Raw genomic sequence first — 13,432 nt, 5'->3', positions numbered from 1 at the left:
AAATGTGAAGAAACAACTTCTATTGAAATTATTTACTAAGGACCACTTTGCTCTAGAAGAGCGAGCGTAGGGGTGGGAGGCCGGAAGCTCAGTCCCAAGGCCGCCACTGCCTTGCTGCAGAGTTGTAAACACATTTTTAACAGAAGCATAAGTTTAGGATCAAGCTGGAAACATTTGGAACAGCTCCAGTTCTCGCTGCCGCCTGGAGCTGCAAGGGCTCCAGCACTGCCCAAAAATCCCACCCTCACCCTGTCCCTTCAACTGCTAAAACCCATACCTGACTGAATACACAGCAGGATGCTGTCTTGGACAGGAAGAACTATGTAGAAGTGAAGACCTACATGACCCAGTATATTGCAAAACACAACGACTCCATCAGCAACTGTTTAAAACAAGCACTATTCCACAGGGAATAGAAAATTGACTTAAGAATTCTACTGCACAAGTTATTTGTAGCTAAAATGAGATCTAATATTTAAAATACTGATGGAATAATTTCTACTTACAGGCATTCAACTGAGAGCTGGGGTCAGTGCACTTGCCTTTTCTTTTGCTCTGCTTTCGCTCTTCATCCCTGATCTTCCTCTCTGCTCCCTGCCAAACAAGAGATTAAAGGAAGGGGGAGAGAGAGAAAGAAGGTCTTTTTAGGTTTATAGGGTTTTTTTCAGCTGCAGATGCAAGAACACTGGTTCTTCCAGAGCTGCATTTGTGGAGACCAGCTCCATGGTACCAGAGCTGCAGGTTTGCCAGAACGTGCCAACTTTGAGTCCTGTCATCTAATGAAATCCAACAACCACATCCAAGATGCAAACACTTGCTTTTCTTTCAAGTCAGGTGGGGACATGATGACAAAAGATACCCACAGCTGTAACAACTGTATAAAGCGTGAAATAAAGATATATCTGAAGTGTTTAAAACAATAAAAAAAATGCAAGTCCCTTCAGTTTGAGAGTTCACCAAATCATTACTAAATTCTGATCTATAAAAGTCACACCACGCTTGGATCACTAAGCGCAAGATACCTTCCTGCACGTTGCACATGGAGCCGGCAGCAGTTATGCCAGCCTTCACTGATCTCAAGCTGTAGACACGCATCATTTTAAAGCAGGCATGATTTCTTCACTTTTTAACATGGCTAGGCTATGGCGGAATCCACAGATAACTAACTGGGTTCATGGCTGCACAGTTCCTGGCCCTCCAGTGGGGAGAGCCGTGTTTTCTGCAAGGTGCAGGCAGCTATGATGGAGAAAGAAAAGGAAGGAAGAAGGTTTGTATTGGAATCACATTCATTCCTCCAGCTCTGCCCAGACCTCACATGTGACTGTGGGTTAAGTCAGGGATAGCATGTTGCTGGTTGCGCTAAGCCCGCAGTAGATCCCCAACACTCAATGCCGGTGCTATCACCAGACCACTACCCAAGCTGGTATACACAAGTTCTACCTGTCTCCCAACACCCTCCTGCAAAGCAGGGCAACAGGTAACAGTTATCTGGCCACAGGAAGACATTATTTGTCATTCCCACCCCTGCAAAGCTGCCAAAACACACATCCTTGCACAGTGCTGGAGGAAGACTAGATTAGCTATGGCAAATGAGATGTGAATAAAATACACACATTTTGAGAAAACCTCTGCCCTCCTATACCTACAGCCAGAGTTCTGCTTGAAAGTCAACTCATTCCAGGCTACAGTGGCCCAGGTAAATCTCAAATCCCACATAAAAAAAAAAAATAAAAGTTGCATCTTGATAACAGGCTTTTCTGCCTTGCCAGCGCAGCTCAGCAACAGCCAGGATCAGATACTTTTGAAGACAAGACACTGGTAATCCTGCATTCTGCAATTATGGAATAAGTAAGTTTGTAAGAAGGAAGTTTTCCCAACTTCATCACCTAGAGAACAGCCTACAGTCTGAAAAGCAAGATTTCACACTCTTGTCTATATGTTAAAGGCTGCAGGGGCTTTTTTTGTTGTTCATTCCCTCAAAGTCTCCAGTTGTGTAATGGACTCTTGGGCTGAAAAAGGAAATCAGCATTTGGGGAAAACTTTCCAATCCCTCCCTCCTGCATCTCTGACATCAAGTTTCTCTGCAGGGAGAGGACACAACATCGAGTCACGCCACACTGGGGTCTGGACCCTTCATGACACCACAGGACCCCCCTCTTCTGCACACGGGCTGCATCAGTCAGATATTCTCTGAAGATGGAGGGTTGCTCCCTGGCCCTTCTCTGCACGCCCTCTCGTACTGGGTGCAGCTCTGGTGCACAGCCCATGAGCCGTTCAAGCTCTTCTCCTGCCCTGTGGCCCCACTGGACAAGCTGCCAGGGGATACCGATGGACAAAAAATTGGGCACGAGCTGCCAGTGTGTGCTTGCAGCCCAGAAAGCCAACTGTGTCCTAGGCTGCATCAAAAGCAGCATGGCCAGCAGGTCGAGGGAGGTGATTCTGCCCCTCTGCTCTGCTCTGGTGAGGCCTCCCCTGGAGCACTGTGTCCAGCTCTGGAGCCCTCAGCACAAGAAGGACATGGACCTGTTGGAGCAGGTCCAGAGGAGGCCACAAAAGTGCTCAGAGGGATGGAACATCTCTCCTATGAGGAAAGGCTGAGAGAGTTGGGGTTGTTCAGTCTGGATTGAAGAAGGCTCTGGGGAGAAGTTATTGCAGCCTTTCAGTACTTAAAGGGGGCTTATAAGAAAGACAGGGATAAACTTCTTAGCAGGGCCTGTAGCGATGGGACAACGTGTAATGGTTTTAAACTAAAGGAGGGTAGATTCAGACTAGATATAAAGAAGAAATTTTTTACAATGAGGGTGGTGAAGCACTTGACCAGGCTGCCCAGAGAGGTGGCAGATGCCCCATCCCTGGAAATATTCAAGGTCAGGGTAGATAGGGCTCTGAGCAACCTGGTCGAGTTGGAGATGTCCCTGCTCACTGCAGGGGGTTGGGCTAGATGACCTGTAAAGGTACCTTCCAATCCAAACCATTTTGTGATCATGTGACAGAAGGAAAAGTCTGTTGCTGCCCGCAGCTGCCTTGTACCCTCCCTCTTGCTTGTTCCTACTATCCCATAAAAACCTTCTCACAGCACTACCCATCGCTGCAAGTGTAACAGCAAGTCCCAGAAGACAACGCTACCTATAGCCTGTGAAATCCTGTATTTAATATCCTGTGTAGATGCTTAGCTGATGCACCATTTACAGCAAGGAAGATCTTCTCCCCCAGGACAGGTCACCCCCACCCCCGCACAGCCCAAATATTGCTGGCCCAAGCCCGAATGAAGCTTGTGCTGTAACATGCTACAAGATGACACCATTACGCTCATATTGCTTTACTCTTGAAACCACAGAACATTAGATGAAAACCAAACATCCTAGGCACCTGTGGATGCCCTTTCCACAGAGAAAGCATGAAGGGGAAGACAGAAATGCATGAAGAAACTTGGTCTCGGAAGTAGCAGGCAAAAAATAAAATCAGGTATCCGCAGCCTTCCCTTCCATCCCAAGCATGGGAACCCTCTTCCTTCACACCTTTCCCCTGCAAAGGCCACCACGCAACATTAACTAAACTGTTTGACCTTCCGTAGGGTATCTATCAATTTGTACGCAGAAAAAAAAGACAGCAGGACTGCCACGACAGTGTCTGGGTTCAAAGTCAGTTCAGGCAGGCAATGCAAGCACAGCCATAACAGACAAAGGAGTAGAGTGGACCTACACAGAGCTGTCCCTGTTAGGTGGCCACAGCATCACCATTTTGTGCTGTTTTTTCCAACAGACCTCCATGCTATAAACTTGGCCCTCCATGAAGAAAACACGGATAGCAGCATTTCTACAGGTAAGAGTGGCCACATGAGGACAAACACTGCGATATGTGTGGGTTCTATAGCAACAACGGTCCTGTAAACATTCAAGACCAGCTGACTGATCACTTGAGATTTAAAGCAGGGCAGAAAATGGATGCTCTTCCTGAAATGCCAATGCTCTTACAGGAGTCTGGAAAAGGTGGCTTGTGTTGGGTTCAATGAGTGTACTGGGTTTGTGTGGAAAGGTTTTGGTAGCGGGAGGGCTACTGGGGTGGGCTGCCGTGAGAAGAAGCCAGAAGCTTCCCCTGTGTCAGACAGAGCCAATACCAGACAGCTCCAAGATGGACCTGCCGCTGGCCAAGGCCCAGCCCATCAGCAACAGTGGCAGCGCCTCTGAGATAACGTATTAAGAAGAAGAAAAAGGCAAAAAAGAAGAAGAAAAGGCAATTGCAGCTGGGAGAGAGAAATGAGAACATGCGAGAGGAACATCCCCACAGACACCAAGTCAGGGAAGGAGGAAGTGTGGGAGGTGCTCCAGGTGCCAGAGCACAGATTTCCCTGCAGCCCCTGGTGCAGCCCATGGTGGGGCAGGCTGTCCCCCCACAGCCCAGGGAGGTCCATGGTGGAGCAGATCTCCACCTGCAGCCCGGGGATGACACCGTGCCGGAGTAGGGGGATGTGCCCAAAGGAGGCTGCGACCCCATGGGAAGCCCACACTGGAGCAGGCTCCTGGCAGGACCTGTGGGCCCATGGAGAGAGAAGCCCAGGCTGGAGCAGGTTTGCTGGCCGGACATGTGACCCCACAAGGGACCCACACTGGAACAGTCTGTTCCTGACGGACTGCACTCCGTGGAAGGGACCCACACTGGAGAAGTTTGTGGAGGACTGTCTCCCATGGGAGGGACCCCACAGTGGAGCTGGGAAAGAGAGCAAGGAGGAAGGAGTGGCAGAGACAGTGTGTGATGAACTGACCCCAACCCCCATTCCCCATCCTCTGCTGCTGGAGGGGAGGAGGCAAAGAAATTGGGAGTCTAGCTGAGTGGCTTTGGTGGGTGCCTGGGTCCAACCAAGGTCAACCCACGACAATGAGTCAGTGCCTGCAGCTGTAAGGACACAGGTCTGCTCACAGGAGCGCTCACCCTGCACCTTGAACAAGCATTTGAGTACAGAGTTTGATTCAATGAGATGACAAACAGTATTCAGCTTGTTGGCCTCTGTCCCAAGCTCTCATTGTTGGACCTGGCCTGGATCTGAAAGGCAGCAAACTTCAACACCATTTCCATAAATGCAAATTGCAGAATCTTCAAGCACCAACCTCATGTTGGCTGCATGTTCACAGAACGAACAGCAGTCAGATTAAATACACAAAAGTAATCTTTTCTCCTTCTCTCCCTCCTCTTTTCATTCAGGTACAATTTGCAAAGTATCTGGAGGAACAAAGCAAGAGAAAAGGTCAAAAATCACAAAGGAAAATAAAAAATATGCTGGCATTACTGTACTACTAGATTTGCTGAAATTTATGGTATAGACTCAAATGGTTTCCTTTAAGCTGTGTACTGACTACATGTCTGTCCTTGTATTAACAGATTTGTCTTATTAGCAGTGGCACAAGCCTGTCAGTAATTTTAGCACAGTGTCAGTAATTGACTGGACAACTTATGAGTAAAAGATGCCACCCTTCCCTGCAGCAAGCCTGTACTCAGGTATTCTAGGGAACACAGGCTGGTAACACACAAGACTCCCAGAGAATGAAAGAGCTTTAGATGACACACTTGCCTCAGTCTCATTTTAGAGGAGGAAAAGAGAAAAAAAAAAAAAAAAAAAAAAAAAAAAAAGGAAAAAAAAAGCCCAGACTCAAATGGTTTCCTTTAAGCTGTGTACTGACTACATGTCTGTCCTTGTATTAACAGATTTGTCTTATTAGCAGTGGCACAAGCCTGTCAGTAATTTTAGCACAGTGTCAGTAATTGACTGGACAACTTATGAGTAAAAGATGCCACCCTTCCCTGCAGCAAGCCTGTACTCAGGTATTCTAGGGAACACAGGCTGGTAACACACAAGACTCCCAGAGAATGAAAGAGCTTTAGATGACACACTTGCCTCAGTCTCATTTTAGAGGAGGAAAAAAAAAAAAAAAAAAAAAAAAAAAAAAAAGGAAAAAAATGGCCTGAAGAAAGCTCATGAGATCCAAGCCTCTTAGGCTTACTGGCAAGTCTTTAAGATAACTCTGGAGAACATTCGTTAACTCCCTGGTAAATTCTTTGCAGAAATCATCACGACAGGAGCCATCTCAGGAGACACAGGAAGATGACTAAGTAGCTTTACACTGGCAGGCAGCTATGGGCAGCTTCTCCCAACCATGCAAGAAAGCAGAGGGGCCTATTTAAAAGCATATAGATGGACAATAAAACATGTCAGGATGAGTCAACGGGATGCTACAGCAGAGGCAGACTGCAGAGGGCTCCGTATGTTTTGGGAGGTAAGTGGAGGCAGAGCAACAGCTCGTGAGATGAATCTTTGTGGCAGTCCCCTGGGGGATGACAAGGCACAGGACTCAAGGGTCACGAGCCCGTCTCAGACCTGCAGTTGCACAGAGAGGTATTTGAGATCTCATTTGCAAAGAGCCCATGCAATGAAGACGCCGTCCAGATGCAAAGAATGAGAGGCCCTAATCAAGTATGATACCAGCAAAACAGGACATCGGAGTGGTTCAGTGTCCTGGTTTCGGCTGGGATAGAGCTAATTTTCTTCACAGTAGCTAGCATAGTGCTGTGTTTTGGATTTAGTACCAGAAGAATGTTGATAACACACTGATGTTTTCAGCTGTTGCCAAGTAGTGCTCAGACTACTCAAGGACTTTTTGAGCTTCTCCTGCTCGGCCAGGTGCATAACAAGCTGGGAGTACAGCACAGCTAGCACAGCTAACCCAAACTGACCAAAGAGCTATTCCATACCATATAACGTCATGCTTGGGGGGGGGTTAGTTCGGTCGGTCGGTCACGGGGAGACTGCTCGCGGCTCGGGGACTGCTCGCGGCTCGGGACGGGCTGGGCATCGGTCGGTGGGTGGTGAGCAATTGCCTTGTGCCTCATTCGTTTTGTATATTCTGTATATTCTGTTATCATTCTCATTATTACTATTATTATTATTTTCTCTTATTAAACTGTCTTTATCTCAGCCCTCGGCTCTAACCTTTTATTTTCTTTCCGATTCTCTCCCCCATCCCACTGAGGGAGGGGGGGGAGTGAGCGAGCGGCTGCGTGGTGCTGAGTTGCCAGCCAGGTTAAACCACGACATTCAGTGATCAAAAGAAGGACTGGGTAAGTCTGGGCAGTGCTCATCCCAGCCTAGAAAGATCTTGGTCACTCTGGAAATAGTAACATTGCACATTACTTGCTCTGATCCTTCAAAAGACTGTTCTGACAGGAACAGGTTAAACAAGATTGGGGAAATGTCCTTTCTTTGCCAACTCAGTTAAGCTTTTACAACTGCTTTCAGCTCAGCTCCTGTTGGGTTTCACAGCTTCAGGTGAACAGTGGCTTTGGGAAAGGTGTTAATTCTCTGTGTGCTAAATGCATTAGGCGGAGTAGTCAAATTACAGCACCCATCCAGCTTGTAAATGGGCTTTGTTATACTGCTGTATCTCACAGGGGCACAATGACAACAGCCACATTTTCTGTTCACAAGATATGCAAGTTGTTGGGTTTGGTTTTTTTTTTTAGTAACAAATACAGTAAGAACGCACAAAGAAATTTAAAAGGACCAGCCCGACATAGCTTGGGCAAAAAGACAAGCTTCCACTTGCTCCAATCAATTGCAATGATTTCTCCTACTGAAAGCACTCTGCAGGACTTCCCAGTCTCTGTAGTACCGACAGCCAGTCTTCTGCCACTGGCTGACCTTTCTCCAAAGTCAATGCTCAGGAACACTTCTCAGCACTCCAGCACTTTGAGAGCAGCAAATTTATCTGAGGTCATCATAACATCTATGAGCCAAGTAGAAGGGGTTGAAATTTTTCCCTTGCAAAGGCTGAACACAGACAGGAGTTCTCAGTGAGCCAAAATAGCAAGTGGCAGAATTAGAAGAAAAAAAGAAAGCTGCTAAGCTGTGGAACAGCCTTTCCCAAAGGGTCACTGGTACATTGACCCAACCTTACCTTGTCGCAGAAGACTTTAATCTGGCAGTAGGCTCTGTGGACAGGTTTGTTACTCCTGTTGTTGTAGCTGTAGGTGTCGATCTGAAGATTCAGGGGCAGGCCTTTAACTCCCTTCTGAGAGGAGAAATCCGTGCTGAGGCAGTTCACAGAAATGAAAACCTGCAGAAGGGGAAAGCAGCACCCGTCAGTAGTGGCACACAGACTCCTGGCTGGCAGCTGAGCAAGGGACAGCTCGGTTAGCGCCAAGATCTAAATGCTACCACAAACAGGACTTTCTATCTTCTGAGACATCAGGTAAAATCCCCAAGAAGTGGTATGACATTCTTAATTCTTTATATAAACCATTACTGGGGACAAAGCCACGGCCACTGTGTCCAGAATGAATTTCAACAAACTCTCCAAACTTTGTGAAGACTCCACCCATCTTCCCCAGATATTTCTGCCCAAGAGATCTCAAAATGTCCTCATCAAATTTTTAGCAACAGGAATCCTCCTACACCCCACCTTCACTGGCCAACATTTTACCATCTTGGGAAGAACAAATCTGTGCTTCAAAAAAATTTATGTTACTTTGGGCAAGCTAAAACAAAGCTTTCCATGAGTTTTACATTAGCTGCTGTGAGCACAGCCTATGCTTGAAACTACTTGGGGGTTTTTTTTGGGGGGTGTGTGTGTGTGAGAATTATGTTAATAATTTAAAAAAATATTAAGTAACATTATTTTTAAACACAGCAATAATGACATTTCAGTGAAAGAGTTTCTGGACTTAAAAAGATGAACACCATTTTGAGTATTCCTCATTAACACCTACAATACCCTGTTAATGTTCGAATCCAAAAGGGAAAGAGTAATATTTTCATTTTTTTAATAACAAAATTGAATTATGAGAAAAATAAATTGAGTGATTTTCAACATATCTAATTTAATTTTCATAATTGCCTTAAAAAAAAGAAAAACCAACCAAAAACCCAAACCAACAACCAGAGAACAACTCCAATGCTGCTTAACAGAAGGAAGAAATATCCTTGTGAGGATATGAGCAGATAGACCAGAGTACTTTGCATCCAGAACATGGGCTTCCTGTGTGCTAGGCTTTTCTCCAGACACAATGCTTGTTATTGGCACGCTTCACAAGAAGCTGCAAAGATTAATTACCAGGAATTTATGAGCTACCAAGACTTGCAGTGGCTACTCTCCTTGCTGCTTCAAGAACAAAGGTGGGAACCCAGCACTAATCAATCAATGAAAGCCTTGAGAATCAGAAGCACCTTGACAAAGATTTTGCAGGAATACTGTTCCACTGCCTGATCACTTGCTTGTTGTGCTAAGCACCTGTTGGACAGTCTTTGCAGTGAATTAGTGCCACCTCCCGGAGCCGTCCTGGTGTTGCAAAGTCTCAGGATAGGTTTTGAAAAGCTTAGGGGTTAGGGCTGGATTTGTGGTTTTGCAAAGTGCTTAGCGTGGGCTTCTTTGCACAGGTTCTGCAACATCCTTCACTAGTTTTAGCAAAAGAGGGGAAATGGAAATGTAATAAGTATCACCAGATTAGAGATATAAGCTCTTTCTTTTTTTCCATATATAACACAGCTGTATAAAAAGCCAGGGTGGGTTGAGAAATAGTATGGATAAGCATCTTCTCTCATAGTAACTTCTCTGAATGCTCAAGATTCACATGCAATTTCTTGCAGCCCCTGTGAGCACCAGCGGCTGGCACACCAGCTCGGCAAAGAGTCCCAATCCCTTCCCCTGTGCACACACACGGTCTCACGGGGCTGGCAATGGCCACGCCGAGTCCCGCTTGTGCAAAGGGAAATATGCAACGTGCAGCGTGCTGGCAGAGCCCCAACCCCAGCCACCCCAACCTGCACTGCTTGTTCTGCGGTGGCCCGAGCCAGGACAACGCGCGGGGATGGCAGCGCCGAAGGCGAGCCAGCGCTCAATGCCTGCTCACCTTCCAGCCTCTGTCTCAGCATCCCAAACCCGTGTTCCAAGACGACTTTTTTGGAAGGCGTTAAATACATCCCAAATCTCAACCAGGAAAGTTATTTTAAAATACACTCTTCTCAACCTTCCCCAGACTAACTCAGACGATGGCTCTGCCAGCTTTTATCCACCCTCCTTCCCTTTTTGCTACCTTCAGCTTTACAAGAGCATTTTGCTTGCAGCACTGGCACACCCGGGGGGAAAGCTTCAAGGAGTTTGAAGAGCTGCTCTCACCCACTTTGGAGGTAGGTAATCAGATGTATGCACAGCCTGAATAATTGTGTTCCCTAAGCAGGGGTTTTGTTTTTTTTAAAAAGAGCCTCAGCTCTGGTGTTTGCATATTTTTACATTTTAAATTTTAATTTTAAGTTTACCCATACTGAATATTCACACACAACTCTCACATCTGTATGAAGTGACTGCCTTCTTCAAGAAAACATGCCTGAGCAGCCATGCCAGCAGGTCCACCACAGTCTCAAAATTTCTGTGAAATCCCTTGTTTGAGTTTCACACCACCGGACACCCCTGGACTCAACGTGCAGCATCAGCCACCAGTTCCCTAGCAGCGGTGTCACTTCTTCACCAGATAATTCAGGTTCATGCTTTCAGTTTTCATGGCTTACCAGCCTTGCAAAGCCCATGCAGCACACTGGGCTGAAGGTAGAAATATTGGTCTTGGCACGACAGACGCATGCTATGGCAGCAGAGCTGCATGGGCATCCCATGGGAATTTGGGATTGCTTGTCAGATGATGACGATTATTCCTCCTACTTTAGAGTCTCCTCATTTGATTACTTTTGGCTTTAAGCAGCTGACTTCATTTTCATGCCATTTAAGTCTCTGGGGACTCTGCACAGGAGATGACAACTAAAACCTCATCACCTCTCTGAAGCAGTAGAGTGCTAGTCTGTCTTCTCTTGTTCATACAAAGTCATTTCAGTTCAAAAGGATCAACTGCTTCTCCCTATCCATCTCAGAAATCCTGTTTTTGAGCAACTTCAGGTTGCCTCAAGTTCCACAAAAACAGAGTTTTAGCGAACAGCTTTTCCAGTTTGGGCTAGAACTGTTTCAAGCCAGCTGCTTTTCGCTCAGGAATATTTGACTTGCATTTGAAAAGAAATGTAAGGCTAAGTGACTGCGCCAGCTACATCCCCACCCCAAAATTGCCAGAAGAAAGAAAAACGTAACCGCAGAAGTTGCTCTGCGTCTTCAGCCTGCTGAGCAAGATTCCTTTTCATGTGTCCAACCTATTTTTCTAAGGGCAGTTCCGCATTCTCAGCTATATTAAGATTTGTTGTTACTTTAAAAAAAAAAATTCATCTCACCTCCCAAGATTCAACATAAAGACAGCACTTAAAAATAGAGCATTGTCAAGCCCAAGCCCTTACAAATATAAGTCAAGCCCTCAAAAGTTTTTCAGATTTTCTTTAAAACTGAGATTTCTAAAAGGATTAGAAACCTGTTCTCAAATTATTTCCCTTGCTTGGCCGTTAAGCCTTTAGTCTATATTTGAATTGTATTTCCAGGCTTTTCTCTCCAACCAAAGCCAGGCTTTATTTTCCTTTTTTGTTGATTTTTTTCATGTTTTTTTTATTATTATTAATGAAAGCTGAGATTCGCATAGAGACAAATGGCTCCATAAAACGGTGAGGTTTAAAGACAAAACACCAAACAGCATGAAACCTGTGAGCTGGTACAAGCTGTTAACTCCCTCACATCTGGTGATGTTCACCCCAACTCGCTACAGACCCTCCTACACCCAACACCAGAGGTTGTTTGTCCTCCGCAGCCTTTGGGGCAGACGAGCAGCAGCCCAGCCACGAAGAACGAAAGACTGAAGGCAGAGGGATTAAATCACCTCCTCCGGGATCACACTGGAAGTCAACATGGGAAGAAGCCAGACCTCATGACTTCCCCATCTGCTCTAACCACCCGACCACTTGTGCCCCTCCTTGCCTAATTTGGGAGAAACACACCATGCCTACATTCAAATCTACAAGAAACAATCTTCCATTTTAATAACGCAGGAAAAAAAAAATATAATCTGGCAACTCTGCTGTGTGCCCTCAAGGAAGGGCAGCAGAGACAGCCAAGTTCTTTCCACACAGCACCTTTTTCTAACAAGATCTGCCTTTCAAACAAACCAGGAAAAACAGGCATAATTAAAGGGCAATCAAAGCGCTGCAGGAACCTCGCTGTCAGCGAGATGAAAGATGCCTTTTTTAAATGAAGGCTTGCATACCCAGATCTCTTCTCCTTGGTTTATCTTGGACGCTGTGCTCTTTTGTCACAGAAAAAGCACCAGCAATTTTGATTAGTCCAAAGGCTACATATGCAGCAGCTTTAGAAGAAATGTCACCTTGTACAGCCTCTTCTGACTCACTGCAAAGTAAAGTTGAAAAGGAACAATACGTAGGTACACATCAATGATGTCTGGGGCTGCCATAGGTAAAGGCAAGCAGCTCGGATGGGTATTAGCACACTGTAAACTCTAGCCAGTCCCCACCAAACACAGGCATGGGTAAGACTCTAATGACCACATAACAGATCTCCCCGTCTTGTATGGCCTTCTGGATAAGACCCTACACAGACAGATTCTGGACTATTCCAGTCTGATCACCTTGCTCCACATGGCTTTCATGTCCATAGAAGACAGATAAACTGAATTCACCTCCTCCTGTTTATGCTCCATTATATTTTTTTACCCCAAGGATGAAGATATCACTCAATAATCCAAGTCCATTTGGTATTTCTTTCTCTATTGAGAACACCGATAAGACTTCAGCTCTTCTGGGACTAGTAGGCATAAGCCTCTCATTTTAATGTTATATTCAACTTAAAATTGTGTTTGGACAGAATACAGAGTTTGGAGCCTACAACATAACAATCAGGGACAGGTTAAATTGCAGTGAGCTTCTTTCCAGGGAATGCGGGTAGATACTGTGTTTCTTGTCCATGGCTGAATAATTTCCAGGTTCCGGCCAAGCACGGTAGGCAAAGGGATTCCAGTGCATCCTGGGACCATTTCCCCAACACAAAGGTAGTGTCTCACCTGTGGACCGATCACCATGCATCCTACTCGCAGACCAGCCTGAGGCCGCACGCAGCCCTCGCACACTAGGATCCATGGGACCTACGCTGCATCTCGCTTTGCTTTCCCTCAGAGCAGCAAGGCCATCCCTGTGCTCTCTGGCTGGGGAGGGCAGCAGTCACTGACTTGAACTACATGTTATTTTCACTTTTTACAGGACAAAGGGTCATAGAAACCCTCAACCAAACAGACGTGAAGAGCCTCTGAGGCTACAACAGCAGATTAAAAACCAGAGGAACAAATAAGGTAAAGGATCCATCAGACCTAAGTAACAGGACGTGGGTATGGACCAGAAGACCCAAACAACTCCCTTCACCCGCACAGACTCCCTTGGAGAACCAAAACATGCACCATCCAACACTAGGGAGTGGGAAGCTACATGGCTATCACCAATACCAGGACGCAGCCAATC

At 46.0% G+C, this 13,432-nt stretch overlaps 1 protein-coding gene across 1 annotated transcript in view; it reads right to left on the bottom strand.

Annotated features, from left to right (window-relative positions):
• GRHL1 (grainyhead like transcription factor 1) overlaps positions 1-13,432 on the bottom strand; it is a 37,762-nt gene that overhangs the window by 8,483 nt on the left and 15,847 nt on the right. The window contains exons 8-9 of the mRNA XM_035895339.1: positions 7,947-8,105; positions 507-594 (exon numbers count right to left, since the gene is read on the bottom strand). Coding sequence (XP_035751232.1) covers positions 507-594; positions 7,947-8,105 — 247 coding nt within the window. The remainder of the gene's footprint in view (positions 1-506; positions 595-7,946; positions 8,106-13,432) is intronic.

The sequence above is a fragment of the Egretta garzetta genome, unplaced genomic scaffold, assembly GCF_000687185.1.
Source record: "Egretta garzetta isolate BGI_Z169 unplaced genomic scaffold, ASM68718v1 scaffold15, whole genome shotgun sequence".
Lineage (NCBI taxonomy): Eukaryota > Metazoa > Chordata > Aves > Pelecaniformes > Ardeidae > Egretta > Egretta garzetta.
This window is presented reverse-complemented; position numbering and strand designations above follow the sequence as displayed.